The following is a 24,708-nucleotide window of genomic DNA, read 5'->3' on the forward strand; positions in this document are numbered from 1 at the left end:
CGTTTTGAAGATGCAGGAAGAGGCCAGGAGCCAAGGAATGTGTGGAGGCTCTAGAAGCTGGCAAAAGAAAGGAATGAGATTTTCTCCTAGAGCTTCCAGAAAGAGTACAGCCTTGCTGACATCCTGATTTTGACTGAGTGAGACTCATTTTGGATTTCTGACCTCCAGAACCGTAAGATGATAAATTTGTGTTGTTTTAACCCAAGCCTCATGGGTTTGTTGGATTAAATGAACTAATGTGTGCACAACAGCACCTGGTACACAATTACAGCTATGTAAATATTTTCAATTACTAATTTCCTCTCTGAGTAACTCACATAGAGGTAAGAACTAAATATCAAGAAGGAGCTCAAACCGATATGGATAAATTAAAAGAACTCTGTGCCAAATAAAGAACAAGACTAAAATGCAGCTTTCTCCTTTATATTTCCATGTATACAGTAATGAAAATACATGAAGATTAAACCATAGCAGCAACCTTCATCACCCGTCTTCGCATTCATCAGAGCTTTCTTCACTTAGCTCCTCACTGCTCTCTCCTTCACTCTCACTGCTACTGTCTTCTTCACTATCTTCATCATCTTCCTCAAGATTTTGAGATTTCTCTGCCATAGAAAGGAAGAAAATTGCTTAAAATGTTCTTGATATTTCTACTCTTTGAAAAATCATAATTCTTCTTGCTTCTCCCTCCACTAAGAAATACCTATCTTTGGAACATGAAGACTGAGCTGAACTTTGTTAACTGTATGTAGGATCAAAATAGTAGTACAAAGACCATATTCTTACTGGTATAAAGATGTTTATGGATTTAGAGTAAATTTAAAACATAGGTCTATAAAGTTTTTTTTTTTTACTATTGTCAATGTAATTCTTAATTAAATATAATAAGAGTAAGTGAGATGTAGGATAATTTAGAGGGTACTAGTTTTCCTTGGAATTGTGGAATAGCTCTTTTAACATGTGTGGAAATTAGCATGTTCTGTTCCTTGTGAAGACTGTGTCAGTCCCTGATGCCTGGTACCCAGGGAGCCTGATTTACTTGGGCAGTTCTACCCCACAGAGAAAAGGGAGTCACCCTGACCATCTACAAAGGACAAGTTGGTTTCATTAAACCATCCAAGACAACCAGTTAGCCTTTTCTTAACCACTTTCTGAGGGTGTACTTCACGAATCTCCTGGGATAATAGGTTTTTAAATAGTGACTGCTCATAGTTCTATGAGAAAGAAGGAATTTCAATTTTTAAATTTACCCATCAGCAACATTTCTTCAATAAGTGAGAAAAACTCCTTGGCCTCAGGATTTTCTGGTTCATAGATTAGAACTGAAAATGGACAACAGAATGTGTGTTATTAATCTTCAAAGTGTTTCAGCAAGCACTCCTCAGAATGAGATTGGAACTGTCAATCAGAGTAAGTAAAAATGCACAAAGCAATAAATACCAATTATACCATAGGAATACCAAAGTGTAAATAGAGAAAATGTTCTACTTATCATAGGTGCATTGTAAGAGAAATAATGCTCAATATATTTTCTACCTCCTGTCTAAAAAATGCAATCTCCACCACTATGAGGCTTTCCTCATAGGCCTTGTAGGCAGAGTGTTTCTTGAATATAATCATCCCACAAACAAGGTACATATCCTGCAAAATGTGGAGGCTTTGCTAATGAGAAGACTGTGCCTGGAGGTCTGTTAATCCTGCTTTTCATCTCTCCCACTCAATGTCTACAAGACAGCCTTTCTTAGAGACCTTATCTGAACACAGAACAGAATTTTATTATGATTTTTTTAAATGCAAGCTCTTCCATGGTAGAGATGCCATTTTGAGAAACTCATCTTTCAAAGAGGGAAAACTTATGTTTCTTTTTTCTCTTCATCCTGAAAACTTTTACCCTGGTTTACACCCTAGTCATTGCCTACTTAACAGCATGTGTCATCTTTGGACCATATCAGTAGATTTTGGGGGGGCTTGGTGGTATGTTATCAATGTTTTAGAGGTTAGAAACATTTTCAACTTTTGTTTTGGAGTTCTTTAGGCTATTTTTTAACCCCAGATCTCTCTCTACCTTCTTCCTACCTGCCTTGAGGGACATTCATAATTCTGCATTAGCCATTTAATGTTGTGACTCCTGTGCACTATCTTGATGGCCCCCAGGGGGCGCTAAAACATCAAGTGTGCTATTCTTCTGGCTTAGAGTAAGACAAATAATTGTGGCTGGTTCAACTATGCCCCAGTGCTCAGAGGACCTCATCCCATATGGCTTTCATCCTGACACACCAAACCAGTGTCTCTATTTCCTAATCTACCAATATAACTTACCATCAGTCTGGGTTAGCATGACTGTGTGCCTGCTTTTAAGGATCCTATAGGTATTTAGACACCTTTTAAGATTTCTAATAAAAGTATCTTGATTCATTTTAAATTGGACTAAAATATACTTATCATTAGCAGTCTAAATATTCTCTGAGCCTTTTCAAGAGCAGAGTTTCTTCAATTTGCCCCCTTGGGATACTAGCTAGTTTCTTAAGATATTAATACATATTTTGGAAACTAGGTCAAATGAGGTTAATCAGGTAAAATTTACAGTAGAAGAAATTGCAGGATTTTACAGAACCATTAATATGCTCAGACCATTATGAGAATGTGGTTTCCCCAACTTACTATTCCCATGGAATCCTTTTTGGTTGAACAATTATTAAGAAATCTTGAGGGGCGCCTGGGTGGCTCGGTTGGTTAAGTGTCCAACTTCGGCTCAGGTCATGATCTCACGGTCTGTGAGTCGAGCCCCGCGTCGGGCTCTGTGCTGACTGCTCAGAGCCTGGAGCCTGTTTCAGATTCTGTGTCTCCCTCTCTCTCTGCCCCTCCCCTGTTCATGCTCTGTCTCTCTCTGTCTCAAAAATAAATAAACGTTAAAAATTAAAAAAAAAAAAAAAGAAATCTTGAATACAGTTTAGAAAATTTCATATTGGAATTAGGATCATTTCATGGGATTGGAGTATGAGATCAGCTACTCTCATGGTTTAAAAAAAACTGTTGACTTCTACAATTGTCAATTTTCAGAGTGAGGGAAAGGTATCTGCTTTAAAACTTAGCCCACAAATATGCATTCTAGATGATGAATCAGAAAGTCTTTGACAGGCTAGTAGAGTTGGTAAAAAGGTAAGAAAAGCCTCTAGCACATTCAGTTAGTGTCTTGGGAGTTGTTCCCAACCTGAGTCCATAAACAGATTCCAATATGGGCCCTGAAGAAAGACTGTCAGATGTGAATCCTGGTTCTGCCACTGTCTAGTTGGGTCTCCATGGGGGAAATATTTACTATCTCTGTACTTCAGTTCTATTATCTGTAATAATACTATTGGCCACATTAGGCCATTTTGATGAATCAGTGACATAATGCAGATAAAACACTCAGTCCAGTCCTTAGTGCACTAAGAACCAAGTAACTGCTGATTATCATTCATTTTCCTGGAATGGATTTGGACCTAGAGAAAGGCTTGGCTCCTTCCTAAATGTTCAGTGGATGTCTCCTTCCAGCTAAAGAGCTGGGGCAGGGAGCTGGGGGATTCTGTTGTGCATTGGGCTCTAAGTCCCCCAGACTGGAGGCTATTCTAAGGTAGATAAGACATTGGTCTTGTTCACTGTAGCATCCCTAGGAGACTGACACAGAGCCAGAGCCCTCAAAACATTAAAAAATGGAATAAATGAATAGTAGGAAGCAGTCCTTTGATGCCTAGATAAAATTATACTCTAGGTTAGGGGCGTCTGGGTGGCTCAGTCGGCTAAGAATCTGACTTCGGCTCAGGTTATGATCTCTTCGTGGGTTCGAGCACCACATTGGGCTCTGTGATAACAGCTCAGAGCCTGGAGCCTGCTTCGGATTCTGTGTCTCCCCTTCTCTCTGCCCCTCCCATGCTCTAGCACTGTCTCTCTCTGTCTCTCAATAGTAAATGAACGTTAAAAAAATTTTTTTTTTAAATTATACTCTAGGTTAAAAAGGAAAGAGTGATTTATTTTACTCAAAAAGAAAAAGGAAGGAAAAGAAAACTGCAGAGTAACTATCTTTTCTGAAGATACATCTGTAATTGTGTTAGACCAAAATGATGAGAACCATTTTGGTTCTCAGGCCATTATTGTTAAACACTTAGAATTATTATAATTGATGAGTAGGTCTTCCAGGCCTAAATGTTTTTTGTGTGTAAAATCTTGGGCTGCTGTGAGGAGCACTGTTGTGCCCTGAGAAAAGTGAGCTGCACATTCCCTTCTTACAGGTGAAGAGACCAGTAAATAGAAAGATTGACCGGCACAACATCTCACAGTCAATCATGAGATGAACTAAAAAAAGTACTTGGGACTCTTGACCTTCAGTCCCATTTAAAAACCACTTTCCCAGGATGCTTCCAATGCCTGGCAGGAAATGGCATACAGCCAATATATCACTTCTGCATGACATAGCAGGAAAATGGCTGAGGAAATATTAGGCACATATAAAAACTGTGTGTGAAAGATAGATAAAATTCAAGCCTTTACCGACAAATAAAATTTCTTGGGGGAACCCAATACAATTTCTTTTTTTAAAGGCAGGATGAAGAGAAAAGAAACCAATGGATGCCAGGTGGGAAGCCCTGAAGCCAAACAGAGATATAAATGATTACACTGTGATTGGACAGCAAGGAAACATACAGGCAACCAGTGGCTTTATTCAGAAAATGAATTTTTAAAACATTTCAGAAGGGACAAAGATGCATTACTTTATGTAAATTAACTGCCTCAGATACAAAGAAAATAAATATATTAGTTGACCATAGGAGCCATTTCAAGCCTGATTGACCCACAAAAGTACCTCTTTTCCAAGTCTCTGCCTCCTTGACCAGAGATATGTTTACTAATCAAATGAGGAAATGGAAATATAGTAGGATATCAGAAGCTTTCAAGCCAGACCTAGCATCTAATCCTAGGTGAATTAGTTTTCCTTGCTAAGACTCAGTTTCCTCAACTGTAAAATGGGGTTCATAATATCTGCCCCATAGAATTGTTTTAAGAATTAAACAAGGTATTCAAGAATGTTCTCATTATTAGTAGGTGCTCAATACAGACACATAAATACATAAATATGTAAATAATCTATGTTTACATACATAAATATATATAAAAATATATAGAGAGATACATAAATATATATAAATACATATAGAGATATATACAGAGAGAGATATATACATAGAGAGAGAGAGAGAGAGAGAGAGAGAAAGTAGTGTTCTATAGCAGAGGTAGAAGATAGGGAAAAAAAGACAAACTGGGGCACCTGGGTGGCTTAGTTGGTTAAACATCCAACTTCGGTTCGGGTCATGATCTTATGGTTTGTGGGTTCAAGCCCCGCATTGGGCTGTGTACTAACAGCTCAGAGCCTGGAACCTCCTTGGGATTCTGTATCCCCCTCTCTCTCTGCCCTTCCCTGCTCATGCTTTCTCAAAAACTGAATAAACATTTAAAAAAATGAAAAAGAAAGAAAAAAGGACAATATACTATAAGCATTCACATATAAAATAACCTGACGCCATCCTAGATGAAAAAAATTCATTTTGTCTGTTGTTCTGAATATAGAGAGGAACTTTGGTCAGTCCTCAGCCAAGTGTTTCCTATTAGCATCAAACTAGTACTTTCTCCCCCCGGAGACAGTGTCTCCAACTCTCTGTTCTTTCCTGAACTTGCTTAGCATTGCTAATCCTGGGCCTCCCTAATTTCACATCAATGGCTGGAATCTGCTTCAGGGGTAGCCAATCTTATTTTGCATGCACATGCAGCCAGCCCCCCCCCCCCCCCCCATCTCTGCACCTTTCTGCCCCGTTTCCAGTCATCCTCCTCTTTTGGGAGTAGTGTTCTTTCCCACCTGGCATGGTGCCGGTCTTAGGGCCCTCCACAGCTCCTTTTCCTGTCTTCTAATCCTAGTCTGAGGCTATTTGACACTGACAGAAAAAAGTGAACAGTATTACTGGCTGAGCCAGTGGAGTAACAAACCAAACCAAACCATGGTTAATGTCAACTCCAAAAAGGTTTAGAGCATGTGTGCTGTGATACCTGCTTTCTCTCCAGCTCCCAGCACAATGTCTGGTACAAGTCTGTGCTTGATATAAGGGAGGGAGGGAGAGAAATTTTACAGGGACATAACCCAATTAGGATAGACCAGTTTGAACTTTTTCATTCTCAATGATGGTATTTAATGGACGTTTACTGGTTTGACTCAGGTCAATAAGCATTTTATTGAGCACCTGCTGTTTATGCGACATACTATAGGCCTAACAATCAAAAGTGACTAACAGATGTGGTGATATCAGTGCATATATTTTATCAGCTTCAGCCAGAGGCTTTCTAAAATGACTGATGGATACGGAGATATAATACATGAATTTTCCCACATGAATACAGGCTGCACAAGAAACTCTGGGAGCTGGGACTGAGAACTACAGACTCACTCACCTGTACCCCAGCCCCCAACAGAAGAGGGGTGCTGTGGGAGGCGGCAGCTTGGGCTCCAGTTTGGCCATGCCACTAGCTCCCTGAATGGTGCTGACCAAGCCGCTTAGCCTCTCTCTGCTTCTGCTTTGTTATTTGTAACAATGGGAATGGACACGATTTTCTTGAAGGAGTCCTTCTTATCAGAAATTCTGTTTGTGCACCACCCAAAAATACTTTTAATCAAAATATTTTATTCAATGGCTCTAAAGGTCAAAAGTGCTTAAAAGGATTAGACAAGGCAAATTATTTTGGATATAAAATAAGTAGTGTGAAAAGCATTCAAGAAATCCATTTTAAAAATTAGCCAATGAGGGGTGCCTGGCTGGCTCAGTTGGAAGAGTGCATGATTCTTGATCTTGGGGTTGTGAGTTCGAGCCCCACGTTAGGTGTAGAGATTATTTAAAAATAAAATCTTAAAAAAATTTAGCCAATGATGTAAGAAGTACTGTACCCATAGCGGGGAGTCTATGTGAGGCAAGTGAAAGTAGATCCTCACAATTCCTACATTACATTTTAAAAAAACTTTTTAACGTTTATTTATTATTGAGAGACAAACACAGAGCATGAGCAGGGGAGGGGCAGAGAGAGGGGGAGACACAGAATTCAAAGCAGGCTCTAGGCTCTGAGCTGTCAGCACAGAGCCCAATGCGAGGCTTGAACTCACAAACCGCGAGATCATGACCTGAGCGGGAGTCGGTCGCTTAACCGATTGAGACACCCAGAAGCCCCAGGAACTCACTGGATAGTTTTAACAGCAGATTGAACACAGCAGAAGATAGGACAGGTTAACTCAAAAACAGGTAGGTTAGTAGAAGAATTCTAAAACAAAGCATAGAAATAAAAAGAAACGAAAAAAAAAAAAGGAAAAGAAACAACAGCCTGAGCGTAAGATACATCAGCCAAACTACTAAAAACCAAAGGAAGAAAGAAAAATAAGGTAGATCGTTATTATTCCTCTACTCAAAAGTGCCCAATGGTTTCCCACTTTGCTCAGAGAAAGAGCCAAAGTCCTTAAATTATGAAAGGGTGCTATGCAATCTACATAATCCCCAAACCATAACCTCTCTGACCTCATCTCCTGTCACACTTCCCCTTAGGTATTCTGCCCTGATTACACTGGCCTCCTTGCTGTTCCTCATCAGGCATGTTTGCATCTCAGTACATTTGCTATGAGTCCTGCCTTTCTAGACCATCTTATTCAAAACTACTTTGCATCTTTCTAGTACTTTCTATTCCTTCTTCCCTACTTAATTTTTCTCCATAGCACCTATCATTTATGACACACTAGTTATATATGAATTTGTTATCTGTTTGATACTAGATATAAATGTGGGATTGTTATCTGTCTTATTGACTGCTATACTTCCAGTGTCTAAAACAGTGCCTGGCACATGGAGGCACTCAAATATTTGTGGAATAAATGCATATTAAGTAAGGTTTGCTATACTACCTGACATGTCTTTGAAACTAAAGGCATAAAGTTAACTAACTCATTATCATGAAGGTCAAGATTTTTATTTATTTTCCAGTGATGATTAGTCTTTTTACAAAAATTTTTTTAATGTTTTTTTTTTATGTTTTTTAAAATTTATTTTTGAGACAGAGAGACAGAGCATGAGCAGGAGAGGGGCAGACAGAAAGGGAGACACAGAATCCAAAGCAGGCTCCAGGCTCTGAACTATCAGCACAGAGCCCGATGTAGGGCTCGAACCCGAGGACTGTGAGATCATGATCTGAGCTGAAGTCGGACGCTTAACAGACTGAGCCACCCAGGCACCCCTGATTAGTCTTTTTTAGTTTATCCCAAAGTTATTCTAGATGTTTAAATTAGTCCTTACACCAATCAACTTAACTTACTATTAAGGAATCACTGAAATACTATTAGGGAGTTTACTAGGCTATAATAATCAGACCATCTTACAAATTATGAAATGCATTTAGAAACAAATAAAAGATTAGAAAACAGAAAAGTATTTTGGAAAAAAAAAGAAAACATAAAAGTATTTTGTACTTACTCATCTGACATAATTTTTTTGCCAAATGGTAGTCTTGGCCCATTTCTGCTCTCAGGAACTGGAAAACATTAAGAAACTCTTCAGATAAGTACTTTCAGAGAGAATTTAAATGTCAATAATAAACCCCTTAAAAATATTACATTATTTATTAAATATTTTTCTTTTAATATTTCTACATTTTTGCGGGAGTAAGTCTGTAATCAATTAATGAAGAATATTTAAGGACTTCCCATGGCAAGGCAACAGAGAACAAGTATGATACCTCTGTGTTACTGCAGCCATACTATATGTATATTACTTAACAATTTCAGAATACATAGGTTGGTTCAACTGGCAGAGATAGTAAAGACATTCATCACTTTAATATCCCTTTGGTTCAGATACAGCTTTTTTTTTTTTTTTTGTAAACTTAGTCCATAATTACATGACTAAGATTGTAATTCATTTCATTTTACTATTTAAAAAAAATTTTTTTAATGTTTATTCATTTTTGAGAGACAGAAAGACCAAGCATGAGCAGGGGAAGGGCAGAGAGAGAAGGAGACACAGAATCTGAAGCAGGTTCCAGACTCCAAGCTGTCAGTACAGAGCCCGACGTGGGGCTCGAATTCACGAACTATGAGATCATGACCTGAGCTGAAGTAGGATGCTTAAACGACTGAGTCACCCAGGCGTCCCTTGTTTCACTTTTATTACATTTTTATTGTTACAAAGTAGTACATATTTTTGTATGTAAGGAATTTAAAAGCTAAATAAACACATTCTGTCCCCAACTAAAAAGCATTTATATTTCTACCATCCAGAGATATTTATTTTTAGCATCTTCATCATATCATTTTAGTATTTTTCCATAAGTTAAACACATATTCACAAAAACTAGGATTATTCAGTAACTTTTTTTGCTTATTTTAGAGAGAGAGAGAGCATGTATGTGAGTAGGAGAGAGGGGTGGGGGGGAGAGCAAAAGAGTGAAAGAGAGAGAGAGAGAGAGAGAGAGAGAGAGAGAGAGAGAGAGAATCTTAAGCAGGCTCCATGCTCAGCGCAGAGCCCCATACAAGGCTGGATCCATGACCCTGGGAAAATGACCTGAGCCGAAATCATGAGTCAGATGCTCAACCAACTGAGCCACGCAGGTGCCCCTATTCAGTAATTTTTCTTTTTATTAAAAAAAATTTTGTTTTAAGTTTATTTTGAGAGAGAAAGTACAAGTCAGAGAGAGACAGAGAGAGGGGGCAGGGAGAGAATCCCAAGCAGGCTCCACACGGTCAGTGCAGAGCCTGATGTGGGGCTTGATTCCACAAACCATGAGATCATGACCTGAGCCAAGGTCAGTTGGTTAACCAACTGAGCCACCCAGGCGCCCCTCAGTAACTTATTAAAAATAAGCCACATATCATGATAATTTTCTCCCCATAAAATTAAATATTCTTATATATTTTTTACTTAGGCTACAGGTTAATAAAACTAATGTCCTATTCTAAAACTTACTTAGACTGCTTCCATTAAAAAATAACCCTAAACTTAGATGATTGTTCTTGATTGTGTGTACTATATTCTGAACATAGGCAGGTATACTAGGCTTCTTCTGCAAGAGACAAGGGCATGGAGTATTAGAAGAGACACTTCCCCATGTTTCTAGACATTTGATATATACCCAGGCACCATTTTAAGAAGTTCTCTACCAGTTTTTTCAGTTTCTTCCACAGGTATGATTATTTACATTTCTCTAATGGAAATAGAACACTTCTGCAGATTTTTCTATAAACCATTACCTTTACCACAATCCCCACTTTTTCACATATTAATAAATGCTATGGTAAACTCATTAAACAGAATTGTTTTTGGGTTTTTTTTTTAGATTTTTTAAATATTTACTTATTTTTGAGAGAGAGTGAGAGACAGCACAAGCAGGGGAGGGCAGAGGAAGAGAGACAGAGGGAGACACAGAATCCGAAGCAGGCTCCAGGCTCTGAGCTGTCATCACAGAGCCCAACGTGGGGCTCGAACCCACAAACCGTGAGATCATGACCTGAGCCAAAGTCGGAGGCTTAACTGACTGAGCCACCCAGGCACCCATTACATTTTTAAAATCTATTTTTGTCTATTAAGACCTATTTATTTTCATTCCTATTTGTGATTTCCTTCCATTTTAATTATGGTATCTTGTGGTTTATCTAGGTCATTCTTTTTTCAAATATCCTGTTCTTAAATGGATATAGTAATTTGGTATTTACTTTGAATTTTGTTTATTTAATTCCTTTTCTTATTTTCCTTATATTTATTTTGCTCTTTTTCTAGGAATTACTATTTAGTTCATTTGTTGTCATTCCCCTTTGAATCAACATTGTCATCACTTAAGTATTCAAAACCTTAAGCTCTTTTTGAAAGCTTTAATATTTAGTGTTGTGGTTATCACTATTTTCTAAGTAGTTTGTAAGTTTAGTTTTGATTTTGATTTGTAATTCAAGTGTCATCCAGAAGAATACCTTTTAGTTTAAAGTAGTTTTGTTATTGTAGTTATTTTTATTTTCAATGCCTAGTTTAATTCATAATAGAGAATGTGACCAGTATCATATATAGCTATTATTTATATTTTTAAAATCTTTATGGAAAATTTAAATAAACACAGAAGTAGAAATAATAGTAAAAGAAGTACACGTCTCCAATTCTCATCTTCAAAAATTAATATTTTGTCAATCTGATTGTATCAATATTACTATACATTCTTTTCCCCAGTCTGCCTAGACTGTTTTAAGATTTTTTACAGATATCATCTCATTTCACTTTAAATTAAAAACCCAATGACACTATGGCTATTACACCTAACAAAATTAACAAGAATTTCTCAATATCAATTAATATCTAGTCTATTTCATGAAGCATTATGTTAATAATACTAGCCTCAGAAAATGAAAAGGAGCATGGAATCAATTAAAAAATGTACTTAGCACTGACCTATTTGTTGTTGCTGTTAACAAAAAAATGTGTATGTATATATTTCCTTTTAACAGTTCAAAATGCAGTGAAATTAAGAAATTCATGCAATGGATATTTGGCTAAAGACTTTCATGAGAATTGCTTAAAACTTCAAAGTCAAGCTAAATTAAGAAGACAGGTTTAAAAAAAGTGGTTTTACATTAAATTATTTGTGACATTCAAAATAAAGAGATGGGACTTCCAGGGAAGATGGCAGAGTAGCCGGACCCTAAACTCACCTTGTCCCTCAAATACAACTAGGTAACACTTGCATCACTGCAAACAACCCAGATAATGACCCAAAGACTGGCCAAACAAATTCTACAACTGAATATAGAAAAGAGGCCACGTCAAAGAGGGTCAGAAGGGTGAGGATTCAGTGGGAACCTAAACCCCATAGATCTGACCACTGGAAGAAGGGAGCCACAGACCCAGAGAGGTGTGAGAAACAGACTATCACACAGGGGGAGCCTGCAGGGGAAAGAGGAATACCCACAGCATTTGCCTTTGAAAACCAGAGGGTCTAAATTTCCTGAGTGCTTACAACCAGAGGCACTTAAAGCCTGAAACTTTAAAACTCAGCAGCCTTGGCTCTGGGAGAGCTCAGAGGGTGATAGGAAGCTGAGCCCTTACCCTTAAAGAGATAGCACAGCAAACATCCTTCAGAGATACAGCTTGTAAACAGTTTGAAAGTCACCTGGAGCTTATGGGAGGGAGAGTTGGTTACCAACTCAGGAGTTTGGGGAGGAACTTCTCCAGGAACAAAGGAGCTGGCAGCCTCCATTTCCCTCCCCTGCCCCTCATCATAAACATACAACTACCTGTGGGAACCAGCACAACACTGGCATTCACTACCTACCTTGCTTACACCACACCCCGCCCCCTCCAGTCAGGCCTGCCTCAGTCCTTGTGTTGCAGATCCTCTCCCCCAGAAGACCCCTGCAAACCTTGCCAGCAGTGCCTCTCCTGACCTCTCACGGAGGACGTCTGCACCTTGTTAAAACTGCATCCCCTGACTGTTCATCCTTTGTGGAGTGCCCAGCTCTGTCTCTGTGGTAGCTGCGTGTCCCCTGTGGAAGAGGACCAGTGCTACCTAGTTAAAAGTGCATGTCCTTCCCACTACTTACAAGAGCAAGAGACTTCCCTAACACACAGAAACAGACACAGAGAGTTAGGTAAAATGAAGAGACAGAGGAATATGTCACAAATGAAAGAACTGGACAAAATCACAGCAAGAGACCTAAGCGAACTGGATATAAGTAATATGCCTGATAGAGAATTTAAAGTAATGACCATAAAGATACTCACTGGACTTGAGAAAAAGGTGGAGGACATCAGTGGGACCCTTAACACAGAGATAAAAAAAAAGAACCAATAAGAGAGAAAGAACATAATAAATGAAATCAAAATACACTTGATGGAATAAATGGCAGGCTGGAAGAAGCAGAGGAACAAATGAATGATCCAGAAGATAGAGTAATGGAAAGTAACCAAGCTGAACAAATGAGAGAAAAAAGAGTTACATAAAACAAGAATGGTCTTAGGGAAATCAGTGACTCCATCAAGCATAATAACTTTCACATTATAGGGATCCCAGAAGAAGAAGAGAGAGAATTGGGGGCAGAAAATTTATTTGAAGGAATAATAGTTGGAAACTTCCCTAATCTGGGGAAGGAAACAGAAACCCAGAGATCCAGGAGGCACAGAGATCCTAACAAAATCAACCAAAGGAGGTCCACACCATAGTAATCAAAATGGCAAAAAGTAGCAATAAAGAAAAAAAAATTAAGCAGTAAAAGAAAAGAAGATAGTTACCTATAAGGGAAATCTCATAAGGCTTTCAGTGGATAGACCAGAAGGAAGTGGAATATATTGAATATATTCAAAGTGCTGAATGGGGAAAACGTGTAGCCAAGAACACTATCCAGTAAGGCTATCATTCAGAATAGAATGAGATGAAGAGCTTCTCAGACAAACAAAAACTAAAGGAGTTCATGACCACAAAACTAGCCCTACAAGAAATATTAAAGGGGACTTTTTGAGTGGAAAAGAAAGAACATACGTGAGAGTATGAAAAGTAGGAAACATAAAAGTAGTAGGACTAAATATTTCTGTAAAAAAATCAGTCAAAGGGGGCGCCTGGGTGGCTCAGTCGGTTGGGCGGCCGACTTCGGCTCAGGTCACGATCTCGCGGTCTGTGAGTTTGAGCCCCGCATCGGGCTCTGTGCTGACAGCTCAGAGCCTGAAGCCTGCTTTGGATTCTGTGTCTCCCTCTCTCTCTGCCCCTCCCCTGTTCATGCTCTGTCTCTCTCTGTCTCAAAAATAAATAAATGTTAAAAAAAAATTTTTTTTTTTAAATCAGTCAAAGGATTCACAAAATAAAAGGATGTAATATATGACACCATATACCTAAAACATGGTGAGGAGAGGAATAAAGAATGGGTTCAACTTTAAGTGACCATCAACTTAATATAGACTGCTATATGCAGATGATGTTATATACAAACCTAATGATAACCACAAATCAAAAACCACTAATAGACACACAAAGAATAAAGAAAAAGGAACCTAGGTATATCACTAAAGAAAGCCAACAAATCATTAGAGAGAGCAAGAGAAGGATTAGAGAAAAACTACAAAAAAACCCCATAAAACAAGTAGCAAAATGGAAATATATACAAATCTATCAATAATTACATTGAGCGTGAATGAACACTCCAATAAAGACATAGGGTGACAGAGTGGATAAAAAAACCAAACCCATCTACATGCTGCCTACAAGAGACTCATTTCAGACCTAAAGACACTTGCAGATTGAAAGTGGGGGGATGGAGAAACATTTTTAAAAAATGAAAGGTAGGTGCAAAAAATAAAAAAAAACAGAGTAGTTTTCAAGAAAGAGAGAATAATGACACTTTTTAAAACTATGACTACCTATATTACATTGATAATATTAAATAAAATTGTAAGGTTAAAAAAAAAAAGACCTAAATATGAGACCTGAAACCATAAAAATCCTGAAAGAGAGCACAGGCAGTAATGTCTCTGACATTGGCCATAGCAACATTTTTCTAGATATGTTTCCTAAGGCAAGGGAAATAAACTATTGGGACTACATCAAAGTAAAAAACTTGTGCAAAGAAAGGGAAGCAATTAACAAAACTAAAAGATAATCTACTGAACACAAGATATTTGTAAATGACATATCTGATAAAGGATTATTATACAAAATATATAAAGAACTTATACAACTGAACACCCAAAAAACAAACAATCGAATTAAAAATGGGCAGGACGTGAACAGATATCTCTCCAAAGATGACATTCAGATGGCCAACAGACACAGGAAAAGATGCTCAACATCACTCATCATCAGGGAATTGCAAACTGAAACTGAAATGAGGTATCACCTCATTATCTGTCAGAATGATAAAATCAAAAACATAAGAAACAGCAAGTGTTGGAGAGGATGTGGAGAAAAAGAAACCCTCTTGTACTGTTCGTGGGAATGCAACTGGTGCAGCCACTGTGGAAAACAGTATGGAGGTTCCTCAAAAAGTTAAAAATAGAACTAAACTATGATCCAGTAATTGTATTACTGGGTATTTGTCCAAAAAATACAAAAACACTAATTCAAAGCGATACATGAACCCCTATGTTTATAGAAGCATGATTTACAATAGCCAAATTATGGATGCAGCCCAAGTGTTCACTGATAGATAAACAGATAAAGAAGATGTGGTATATTATATACAATGGAATATTACAGATCAAAGAGTACACTTATGATGAAAACAAAGAAAAGAAAAATTGAAAGATTAGAACTATGAACACACGTATACATTTTACCTAGATTCAACACTTCTTAACATTGTGCTACATTTGCTTTATCTCTCTCTTTTGATAGGTAAGGTGTAGATAGTCTAGATATTTTTCACAGAAACATTTGAAAGTTGCAGACATTGTAAAATTTCACCCTGAAATATTCAAGCATGGGTCTCCTAAGAATAAGTTCATGCTTCAGTGTAACATTATACCCTTATCACATCTAAGAAAATTAACAGTAATTCTGTAATAAAATATTACATTCAAATTGAGACTTCCCAATTTGTCTTTAAAATTTTTTTAATTGTCTTTAAGATTTTTCTCTAGGCAGGATTCCATCAAAATTCATGTTGTGATTTTAGTTGTTAACTATATTTTGTTTTTGTTTTTTTTTAATTCCAGTACAGTTAACATACAGTGTTATATTAGTTTCAGGTAGATAATATAGCGATTCAATTCCATATATCACCCAGTGTTCATCACAAGTGGACTCCATAATCTCCATCACCTCTTTCACCCATCCCTTCACTCATCTCCCCTCTGGTAACCATCAGTTTATTCTCTATAGTTATGAGTCTGTTTCTTGGTTTGTCTCTAATCTTTCAATTTTTCTGTAGGTTTGAAAATTTTGAAAATAAAAGTTGAGAATTTAAAAAGAGATACATTCTGAAAACAAAAGATCTTATGCACAGATACAGCATAACATATGAAAATAAGCAATCTCATATTGTTTGAATATTTATCTGAAAATGAAGTCATGGATTACTTTTATAATTTAATGTCAAAAAAAATAGAAAAGAAATAAGGGGTGCCTGGGTGGCTCAGTCCAACTTCAGCTCAGGTCATGATCTCACAGTCTGTGAGTTCGAGCCCTGCATTGGGCTCTGTGCTGACAGCTCAGAGCCTAGAGCCTGCTTTGGATTCTGTGTCTCCCTCTCTCTCTGCCCCTCCCCTGCTCACGCTCTGTCTCTCTCTGCCTCAAAAATAAATAAAAACATTTAAAAATTTTAAAAAAATAAAAAACAAAAGAAATAGTGACAGGGCACTTGGGTGGCTCAGTTGGTTAAGTGTCTGACTTTGGCTCAGGTAATTATCTCACTGCTTGTGAGTTTGAGCCCCACATCAGGCTCTGTGCTGACAGCTCAGAGCCTGGAGCCTGCCTCAGATTCTGTATCTCCCTTTCTCTCTGCTCCTCACCTGCTCATGCTCTTTCTCTCCTTCAAAAAAAAAAAAAAAAAAAAAAAAAATTAAAAATTAAAAAAAAAAGCAATAAAATGAGCAACTACAAAGAGTTTGGTTATGGCAAATAGGGTCTTTGAATGCTTTATAATTCACGAATGATATAGATGTTCAGTCAAAGGATGAGGTTAAGTAAAATCTTCCCAATGCTTGGCATCAATTTTTTTCTCCCTTGCTAAAACACCTTATAATATTAAGGAAGTTTCAAAACTCTCTACATATGCTTTATTCTAAGAGGAAAATACGGCAAATGTGTCTGATTTCTTTATATGATTCCATGGCTTAGCATTTCGGTTAAATTATATTAAAAGGCAAGCACTTTAGCATTTTATGCTAAAACTCTAATTGAGGCTTCTAGCCATGATGGAGCTAACAGAGATCAGATTTTTCTCCCTCCTAAACAACCATAAAACTGTACAAAATATATGAAACAAGAGTTTTCAGTAATTTGACAATAGGTATTACGGGATAGTGATCTGGAGAAGAGAAACAAGATGGGTCCTATTACTACCTCAGTTTACAGGTGTGGGCTATTTCCAGGTACCAGCACAGGCAGGAAGGAACCAGATACCAGTGACTGGAGTGGAAAAAAGACAGTTTGGAGTTCAGAGAGGCCAATGTTATATTTTCAAGAGAGCTCCAGCAATCTGCAGAGGTGTCTCTTTGAGTCTTTGGCTGGAATTCATCTGCATATGAGTATGAAGAAACTCTTTGAGGCTAGAGAAAGAATTGCTGGAATGAGCAGGTAGAACAATTACTGAATCGCACACAGGGCTGAACAGAGCTCATGTTTTCTCCAGCCAGAGTAGAAGTTCCTCTTAATACACAGGGCATTGGGAAGAGTCCTCATAAGGGCATTGCCTTAGTGCTGTCCCTACAATATAAAGGCTACCCTGGACCCTCCCAACAAAGCTTGAAAGATAAGACTCAAAAAGAGAAACCTGCTTCCAAGAAACCCAACTATGTCCCAGATCAAAGCCCAAAAATATTTAAAGGAAAACTACAAAAGTTTGTACCAAAGAATATAAAATTTTTAATGTCTATGATTTAGTAAAAAAAAATTACTAGGCATGCAAAGATGCAGAAAAATATGACCCATATAATGGAGAAAACTTAGGCAACAGAAACCGACCTAGAATTGACAAAAACGATAGCATAGCAGACAAGCACGTTAAAATAGCTATTATAAATATGTCATATGCTTAAAAGTAATATATGAATAGATGAGAGAAATAACTGATATAAAATATTTAAAACTTCTAGAATGATAAAATATCTGAAATTTTATACACACACATATATGGAGAAAGAGGGAGAGAGGGAGGGAGGAAGGATGGGATTAACAGTAGAGTATAACTATAAGAAAAGATCATGAACTTGAAGAGAGACCAATAGAAATTTCTAAAATGTAATATATACAGAAAATAAACAAAAAAGGAACATCAATGACCTTTGGGTCAACATTGGGTCATCTAACATACATGTAACTTGGAGCCCAGAAGAAGAGAGGGAGAGAAGAGGTTAAAAAAACAATTATTTGAAGACTTAATAACATTTTCAAATCTGGTTTAAACTATAAACTCATAGACCCAAGAATCTCAATGAGCAGAAGCAATGTGAAGAAAACCACATCAAGTCATATTGTAATCAAATTGCCAAAAATAATAATACGAAAGAAAAAAAAATTAAATAATGAGAAAAAAACATATACAGATGGACAAAAATAACAGCAGACATCTTGTCTGAAACTATGCAAAGTATTGGACAATGGAACAGCTTTCAAAGTACAAATCTTCCTCAACTTATGATGGGAATAAACCCATCATAAGTTGAAATAAATTGGAAATGCATTTAATACACCTAACTTACCAAACATCATAGCTTAGCCTAGCCTACCTTAAACATGCTCAGACCACTTACATTAACCTATAGTAGGGCAAAATCATCTAACACAAAATGTATTTTATAATGAAGTATTGAATAATTCATGTAATTTATTGAATACTATACTGAAAGTGAAAAATGTAATGGTTGTAAGTGTATTGGTTGTTTACTCTCATAATTGCGTGGCTGGCTGGGAATTGCAGAATGCTGCAACTACCCAGCAACATGAGAGAGTAATCATACAACATGTCAATAGGTAAGGAAGAAATCAAAATTCAAAATTCAAAGTATGGTTTCTACTGAATGCGTATCATTTTCACACAATTATACAGTCGAAAAATTGTATGCTGAACCATTAAAAGTCAGGGACTGTCTGCACCAAAAAAACCTCGCAACCTACAAATTTCTAGCTCATACATTCTTTAAAAATGAAGATGGGGCGCCCCGGTGGCTCAGTCGGTTGAGCCTCCAACCAGCTCAGGTCATGATCTCATGGTTTGTGAGTTCAAGCCCCACCTTGGGCTCTGCGCTGACAGCTCAGAGCCTGGAGCCTGCTTCAGATTCTGTGTCTCCCTCTGTCTCTGCCCCACCCCCTCTCATGTTCTGTCTCTCTCTCTCTCTCTCAAAAATAAACATTAAAAAAGTTTTTTTTAATTAAGATATTAAGACTTTTTCAGATAAAAGCTGAGAGTATTCATTGCTCACAGAACTACATTATACAAAAGAAACCATAAGAAGTTTTTCAGGTAAAAGGAAAATAGTATCAAGTGGAAATTGGGTTCTACACAAAGCTATGAAGAACACCAGAAATGTGTTCCAAAAAAGATATTTTCCAATTAAAAAAATGTTTTTAAAGAGGATTGACCATTTAAAATAAAGATAGTAACAATGTATTATAGGGCTTATAATATACATGGAAGTAAAATGCATGACAATAAGAAGGGGGAAATTAAAATATATTGTTATAAAGTTCTTACAATATACATGAAGACGTATAATATTAACTAAAGGTAGACTGTGATACCACAACTGGGGTAAAATTGCTTTTTTCTTTTTTTTTCTTTTTCTTTTTTTTTAATTTTTTTTTTTTAACGTTTATTTATTTTTGAGACAGAGAGAGACAGAGCATGAACAGGGGAGGGTCAGAGAGAGGGAGACACAGAATCTGAAACAGGCTCCAGGCTCTGAGCTGTCAGCACAGAGCCCGACGCGGGGCTCGAACTCACGAACTGTGAGATCGTGACCTGAGCCAAAGTCGGATGCTTAACCGACTGAGCCACCCAGGCGCCCCAAAATTGCTTTTTTCTACATAGAATTATCAGTAAACGTTTATGTACAACTTTTGCATGTGATGTTTCAGGCTTCAGTGCCTTTGCACATGCTTCCTATGCCAAAAATGCCATCTCTACTTGTTTACTTGATGAATTCCTGAGCTTCCCTTTTCCTTCAAGTTTCTAAAACTCCAATGACTATTCTAAAAATCTTTCCTTTATCCCATTTCTCCTACTTCTACTCTCAGTCACTTAATCCTCCCTATTCCCTGAGAACTTCTTAAATACTTCTACTAGCACAGATTTCATTTTATTATAAATTGTACTATACACATAATATATACCTGTTAGTTTTCAAGGGTAAAGACATATCTTTCTTACCTATCTCTAAATATCCCCAATAACTAGCATGGTGCCCAGTTGTGTAGAAAGCATCCCTTAAAGCAGTCCTTGCAGAGTTTTGTACCCAAACTTTTATTCCTGTTTCTGCCTTGGGCAGAATAAGTCACTTCCAGAATCTTCTCTCACCTCTCACTTCGTGAAGGTAGTAAGAGAGATGAGTAGCTAGGTAAGCATCTGTACATGGGCAAGGATATTTTTACTATTTTTTCAATCTTCAAGACTATACACTACTTATTTTAATATTTTTAACTTTCTTACATTATAATGCACAAGTTGAACTTACTTCTGCCATTAACTCTAATGGAGCATGAGTGTCCTTATTAGGGTGACTGTCTTCATCATTATCATCATCACTGGTATCATCTTCACCATCATCATCTGTCGATTCAGATAACTTATCATCAATATCCTGAAGGCAACGTTTATTATTTTTCTCCTGCTCTTGAAGGACTGCATCTTTGCCCACTTGACCTAAAATAGAATATGCATATTTTTTTAATTTAAATTTAAATTTTTATTTTAGAGAGAGAGACAGAGAGAGAGAACATGCAAGCCAGGGAGAGGGGCAAAGGGAGAGAAAGGGAGAGAGAGAGACAGAGACAGAGAGAGGCAGAGAGAGAGAGACAAAGAGAGAATCTTAAGCAGGCTCCATGCTCAGCACAGAGTCCACTACAGGTCTAGATCCCATGACCCTGGGATCATGACCCGAGCCAAAATCAAGAGTCAGACACTCTACCCAGGTACCCCAGAATATACATAATTTAATCAATACTGAAAAGTTCAAAAATTAAAAATGGTTACTCCTAAATTAAAATGTATATATACTATATGGCTCCCTGTTCTGGGGTTTATTTTTTTCATGACTAAACAGCACTGCAATGAACTTACCTGATTTCCAAAAAAAAAAAACAAAAAAAAAAGTAATACAACTACCAAGAGGGAAAAAAAACAAACCCAAAACACTGAACTAATCTTAGTGTTGTTTGGCTCTTAAAATTTTAATAGTAAATGGAAAACAGTTTTGTTTATATAAAATATGATTTCAAGAAAAAAAAAGAAATGAATACTATTCTATCTCCAGAAATACATTTCTTAAATTGTTCTTATAGGAAGGTAAATATGAAATAAAGAGCCTGGAGAGTAAAAGTAAGACTGGAGAGGCTGAAAAGAAAATAGTTCTTCTCAGGCGGGTCATGTCACTGATTGGATACTTGAGAATAAAGTTCTTTATCTCTCAACACACACACACGCAAATTAGAAAAGAGACATGTGGGGGCACCTGGGTGGCTCAGTCGGTTAAGCAGCCGACTTCGGCTCAGGTCATGATCTCACGGTCCGTGAGTTCGAGCCCCATGTCGGGCTCTGTGCTGACAGCTCAGAGCCTGGAGCCCGTTTCAGATTCTGTGTCTCCCTCTCTCTCTGCCCCTCCCCTGTTCATGCTCTATCTCTCTCTGTCTCAAAAATAAATAAACGTTAAAAAAAATTTTTTTTTAAAAAGAAAAGAGACATGTGAAGTATTCTAGCTATAACCAGAAGTTACATAACATTAGTAATGATTTTTCTAATGTCAAAACACAATAGTTATGGTGAAATGCAGATGACTGAAAAATAAAAATAAGCACTAATAACTACCCATTCAGTGCCCAGCACTATGTAGAGTCCCAGGAACACAAAAATGACAGTTCTTGACTTCAGGGTACTCATTCACACTCTCATTGGGGAGTCAGAAACATAATGGATAGTGATAAAACAGTATGAAAGTACGGTGATAAAAACGTGTGGAATAAACAAAAGAACAAAGGAAGGCCCCATGCCAACCTGGAGAGTGGTCAGGAGTTGCCCAGTCTGAGTGGATCAGTTTTTCTAAAGAGAGGAAACAGCATGAACCAACACAGAAACAAGAACGTGCCTCAAAGTGCTTTGACACTTCTTAGGAGTCAAGGTTGAGACTAAAATGGTGACAGATATGGCTGGAGGGGTAGGTAGATAATGGAATCTTATGGGCCAGGAACCTTGGAATTAGGACTATACCCTAAAAGTAAACCCTACTAATGATGGATTTTAAGTACGAAAACAAGTATGGTCAAATCTGCATTTCTGGAGGAACACTTGGTCAGGACGGTGGAAAGTACATTTGAGGGGAGACCAAAAAATAAAAAGAGCAAGGAGAGAGGTTAGAGGTCTCTTTTAAAAGTCTAGGTGAGAAATATGACTAATATGAACTGGTAAAATAGGGATGGAGAGGGGGGAAGTAGATTAGAGAAATATTTAATAAGTTAAGTCTCTTTATTTATTTTTAAAAAAATTTTTTTTTAACGTTTATTTATTTTTGAGACAGAGAGAGACAGAGCATGAATGGGGGAGGGTCACAGAGAGAGGGAGACACAGGATCTGAAGCAGGCTCCAGGCTCTGAGCTGTCAGCACAGAGCCCGACGCGGGGCTCGAACCCACGGACTGTGAGATCATGACCTGAGCTGAAGTCGGACGCTTAACCGACTGAGCCACCCAGGCACCCCAAGAAGTAAAGTCTCTATGACACAATCTACTGGAACATTTTCCAACAGTTCAATTCTTATATTATCTGCATCTATTTTTGCCATATGAGTATCACCTATACTAATTATTCAGTATTTTTCTTTGAATCTACTTTTTTAACATATAAGTTTTATCAGATCACAAATATTACCATCCATGAAGCTGATGGATATATGAATAAAAATAACATATAATAATCCCAACAAACATTATAAGTCATTACTCTTTTGAACATTAGATATATTAACTCATTTAATCCTCTCAACATCTCAATGAGGTGTGTACTATTTTCACTCTGTTCTTAGATGAAACAGAGAGACCGAGAGGTTGAATAACCCACCCAACTTCATGTCACTAATTAAGTGGTGGATCTGGGAGTCAGTTTGGCTCCAGAATCCATATTCATGACCATGTCTTACCTTTTTCTAACATACACTGAAATATATTATCATTAAACTAATTTTTTAAAAAAGTTACTATGTGTTTCCTAAAATTATCTCTTTGGGAAATACTACTGAGTGAGCTTGTCAACTGCTCTGGCTCTACCAAGGTCTTTCACAGTTTCAACCTGAACTTGTGTGAAACCTTGCCTTCTTGTAAGATTTTGAGTGTCTGGAAGTCTTGTGAGATGCCTTCTTGGACGGGAGTTTGGCCATTAGCTACTCCAAATCATGTAGAAACACTTGTGTCGGAAATAAAATGAAGAAATCGAGGAGATCTCAAGAGACAACAATGTTAGGAAAACGCAGGCCAAAAAATCAAAAAGCTGATAAAACTCCAGACTCCACAGCAAACACCTGCCTAAACCAAAAAATGCTACCCTGAAAACAGGTACCAGTCCTTCCAAGAGTAGGATGGCTGGGCTCTTCAGGCCATCTACCTGCTTCTGTTTCATTAATAGTCTCCATCAGCTCACAGCCACCCTGATCTTCCAGTGGGTACCTGGTCTGTTCAAGACTCATCACGCTGATGTCATCAGGATAAGGTCATAATAGGGAATTAAAGACTTCATGGGATGTCACAGGAACCGTCTCATTCAATTTACTAACACTGAGCCATTTATTTGCATTATAGCACCTACCACAACCTGTCATTGTCTTACTTTTCTGTTTATTATTTATATTTAATAGTTGAGTATCTCCCACTAGAATGTGGACTCCATAAAGGCAAGGATGTTGCCTATTTGCCAACTATTGTATCCACAGCTTCTAAAAGAGTCATGGTACTCAATAAACCATTGTTGAATGAATGGAAGTTAATGCTTTCATTGGTATTTTAATCCATTCTAAAATGCCTCATCATTACCATTTTATATAATGTATAGCATGGATGCCATACTCGCATATCAGAATCATCTGAAACATGAATTTCAAAAATTATAGCACAGGTTCCTTTGATTTGCTCCAGACCTACAGAGTTGTCAGAATACCAAAGGTCATGGAAGAGGGCTCAAAGAAAAGCTACATTTACTCACATAAAAGATTATTACCTATGCTTTCTTTTAAGAAGGAAGATGACCATAGCTTAGACTGTAGATTTATTTCTGTATCTTTATTTTCAATATTCTTTGAAGATGCTCTATTTTCAGTATTCCTTAAAGAGGCTGTATTTTCAACATTTTTTGAAGAGACTTCCTTCCTAAATGTTAAAATAAATAGTGAAAAAATACTTTCCTAGGTCACGGTTCTGTTTAAAGCCTCATATGGGTTCATATCCATATGCACGCACGTGCTTACACACACACACACACACACACACACACAATACAAACACAATATATCAATAATAAACTAAATAGCTAAAATGTAATATCTTCTTTGTGGAAAAGCATTAAAAATAATTTTTACTGATAATTATAATTTTATTTCTATCTGGCATCTGTCATTGTGTAATGATTCTTAAAATCTTTTCAGAATTCTTTAACGTAGAGCATACAAGCACTCAATTATATGAATGTCTTTGGCACATCACTGCAACACATTGGAATAAAACTAGGAACACTAGCCTTGAGTTTTTTCTAGGTTACCAATCAATTCTTACCATTGCT

The 24,708-nt window shown here is 37.3% G+C and overlaps 1 protein-coding gene across 4 annotated transcripts in view; it reads right to left on the minus strand.

Annotated features, from left to right (window-relative positions):
* Positions 1 to 407: 407 nt before the first annotated feature.
* ERICH2 (glutamate rich 2) overlaps positions 408 to 24,708 on the minus strand; it is a 37,603-nt gene continuing 13,302 nt past the window's right edge. For 3 of the 4 annotated variants that reach the window (XM_053907777.1, XM_053907779.1, XM_019459247.2), the window contains 5 exons: positions 24,151 to 24,299; positions 20,409 to 20,596; positions 8,529 to 8,586; positions 1,251 to 1,322; positions 408 to 605 (listed from right to left, as the gene is read on the minus strand). In XM_053907777.1, the coding sequence (XP_053763752.1) occupies positions 484 to 605; positions 1,251 to 1,322; positions 8,529 to 8,586; positions 20,409 to 20,596; positions 24,151 to 24,299 (589 nt within the window). In that variant the 3' untranslated portion in view covers positions 408 to 483. Of the gene's footprint in view, positions 606 to 1,250; positions 1,323 to 8,528; positions 8,587 to 20,408; positions 20,597 to 23,541; positions 23,663 to 24,150; positions 24,300 to 24,708 lie in introns of those variants that run through there. The other variant, XM_019459265.2, reaches the window with a different exon arrangement.

Source organism: Panthera pardus, unplaced genomic scaffold (assembly GCF_024362965.1).
Source record: "Panthera pardus isolate Hobbes unplaced genomic scaffold, ASM2436296v1 HiC_scaffold_10, whole genome shotgun sequence".
NCBI lineage: Eukaryota > Metazoa > Chordata > Mammalia > Carnivora > Felidae > Panthera > Panthera pardus.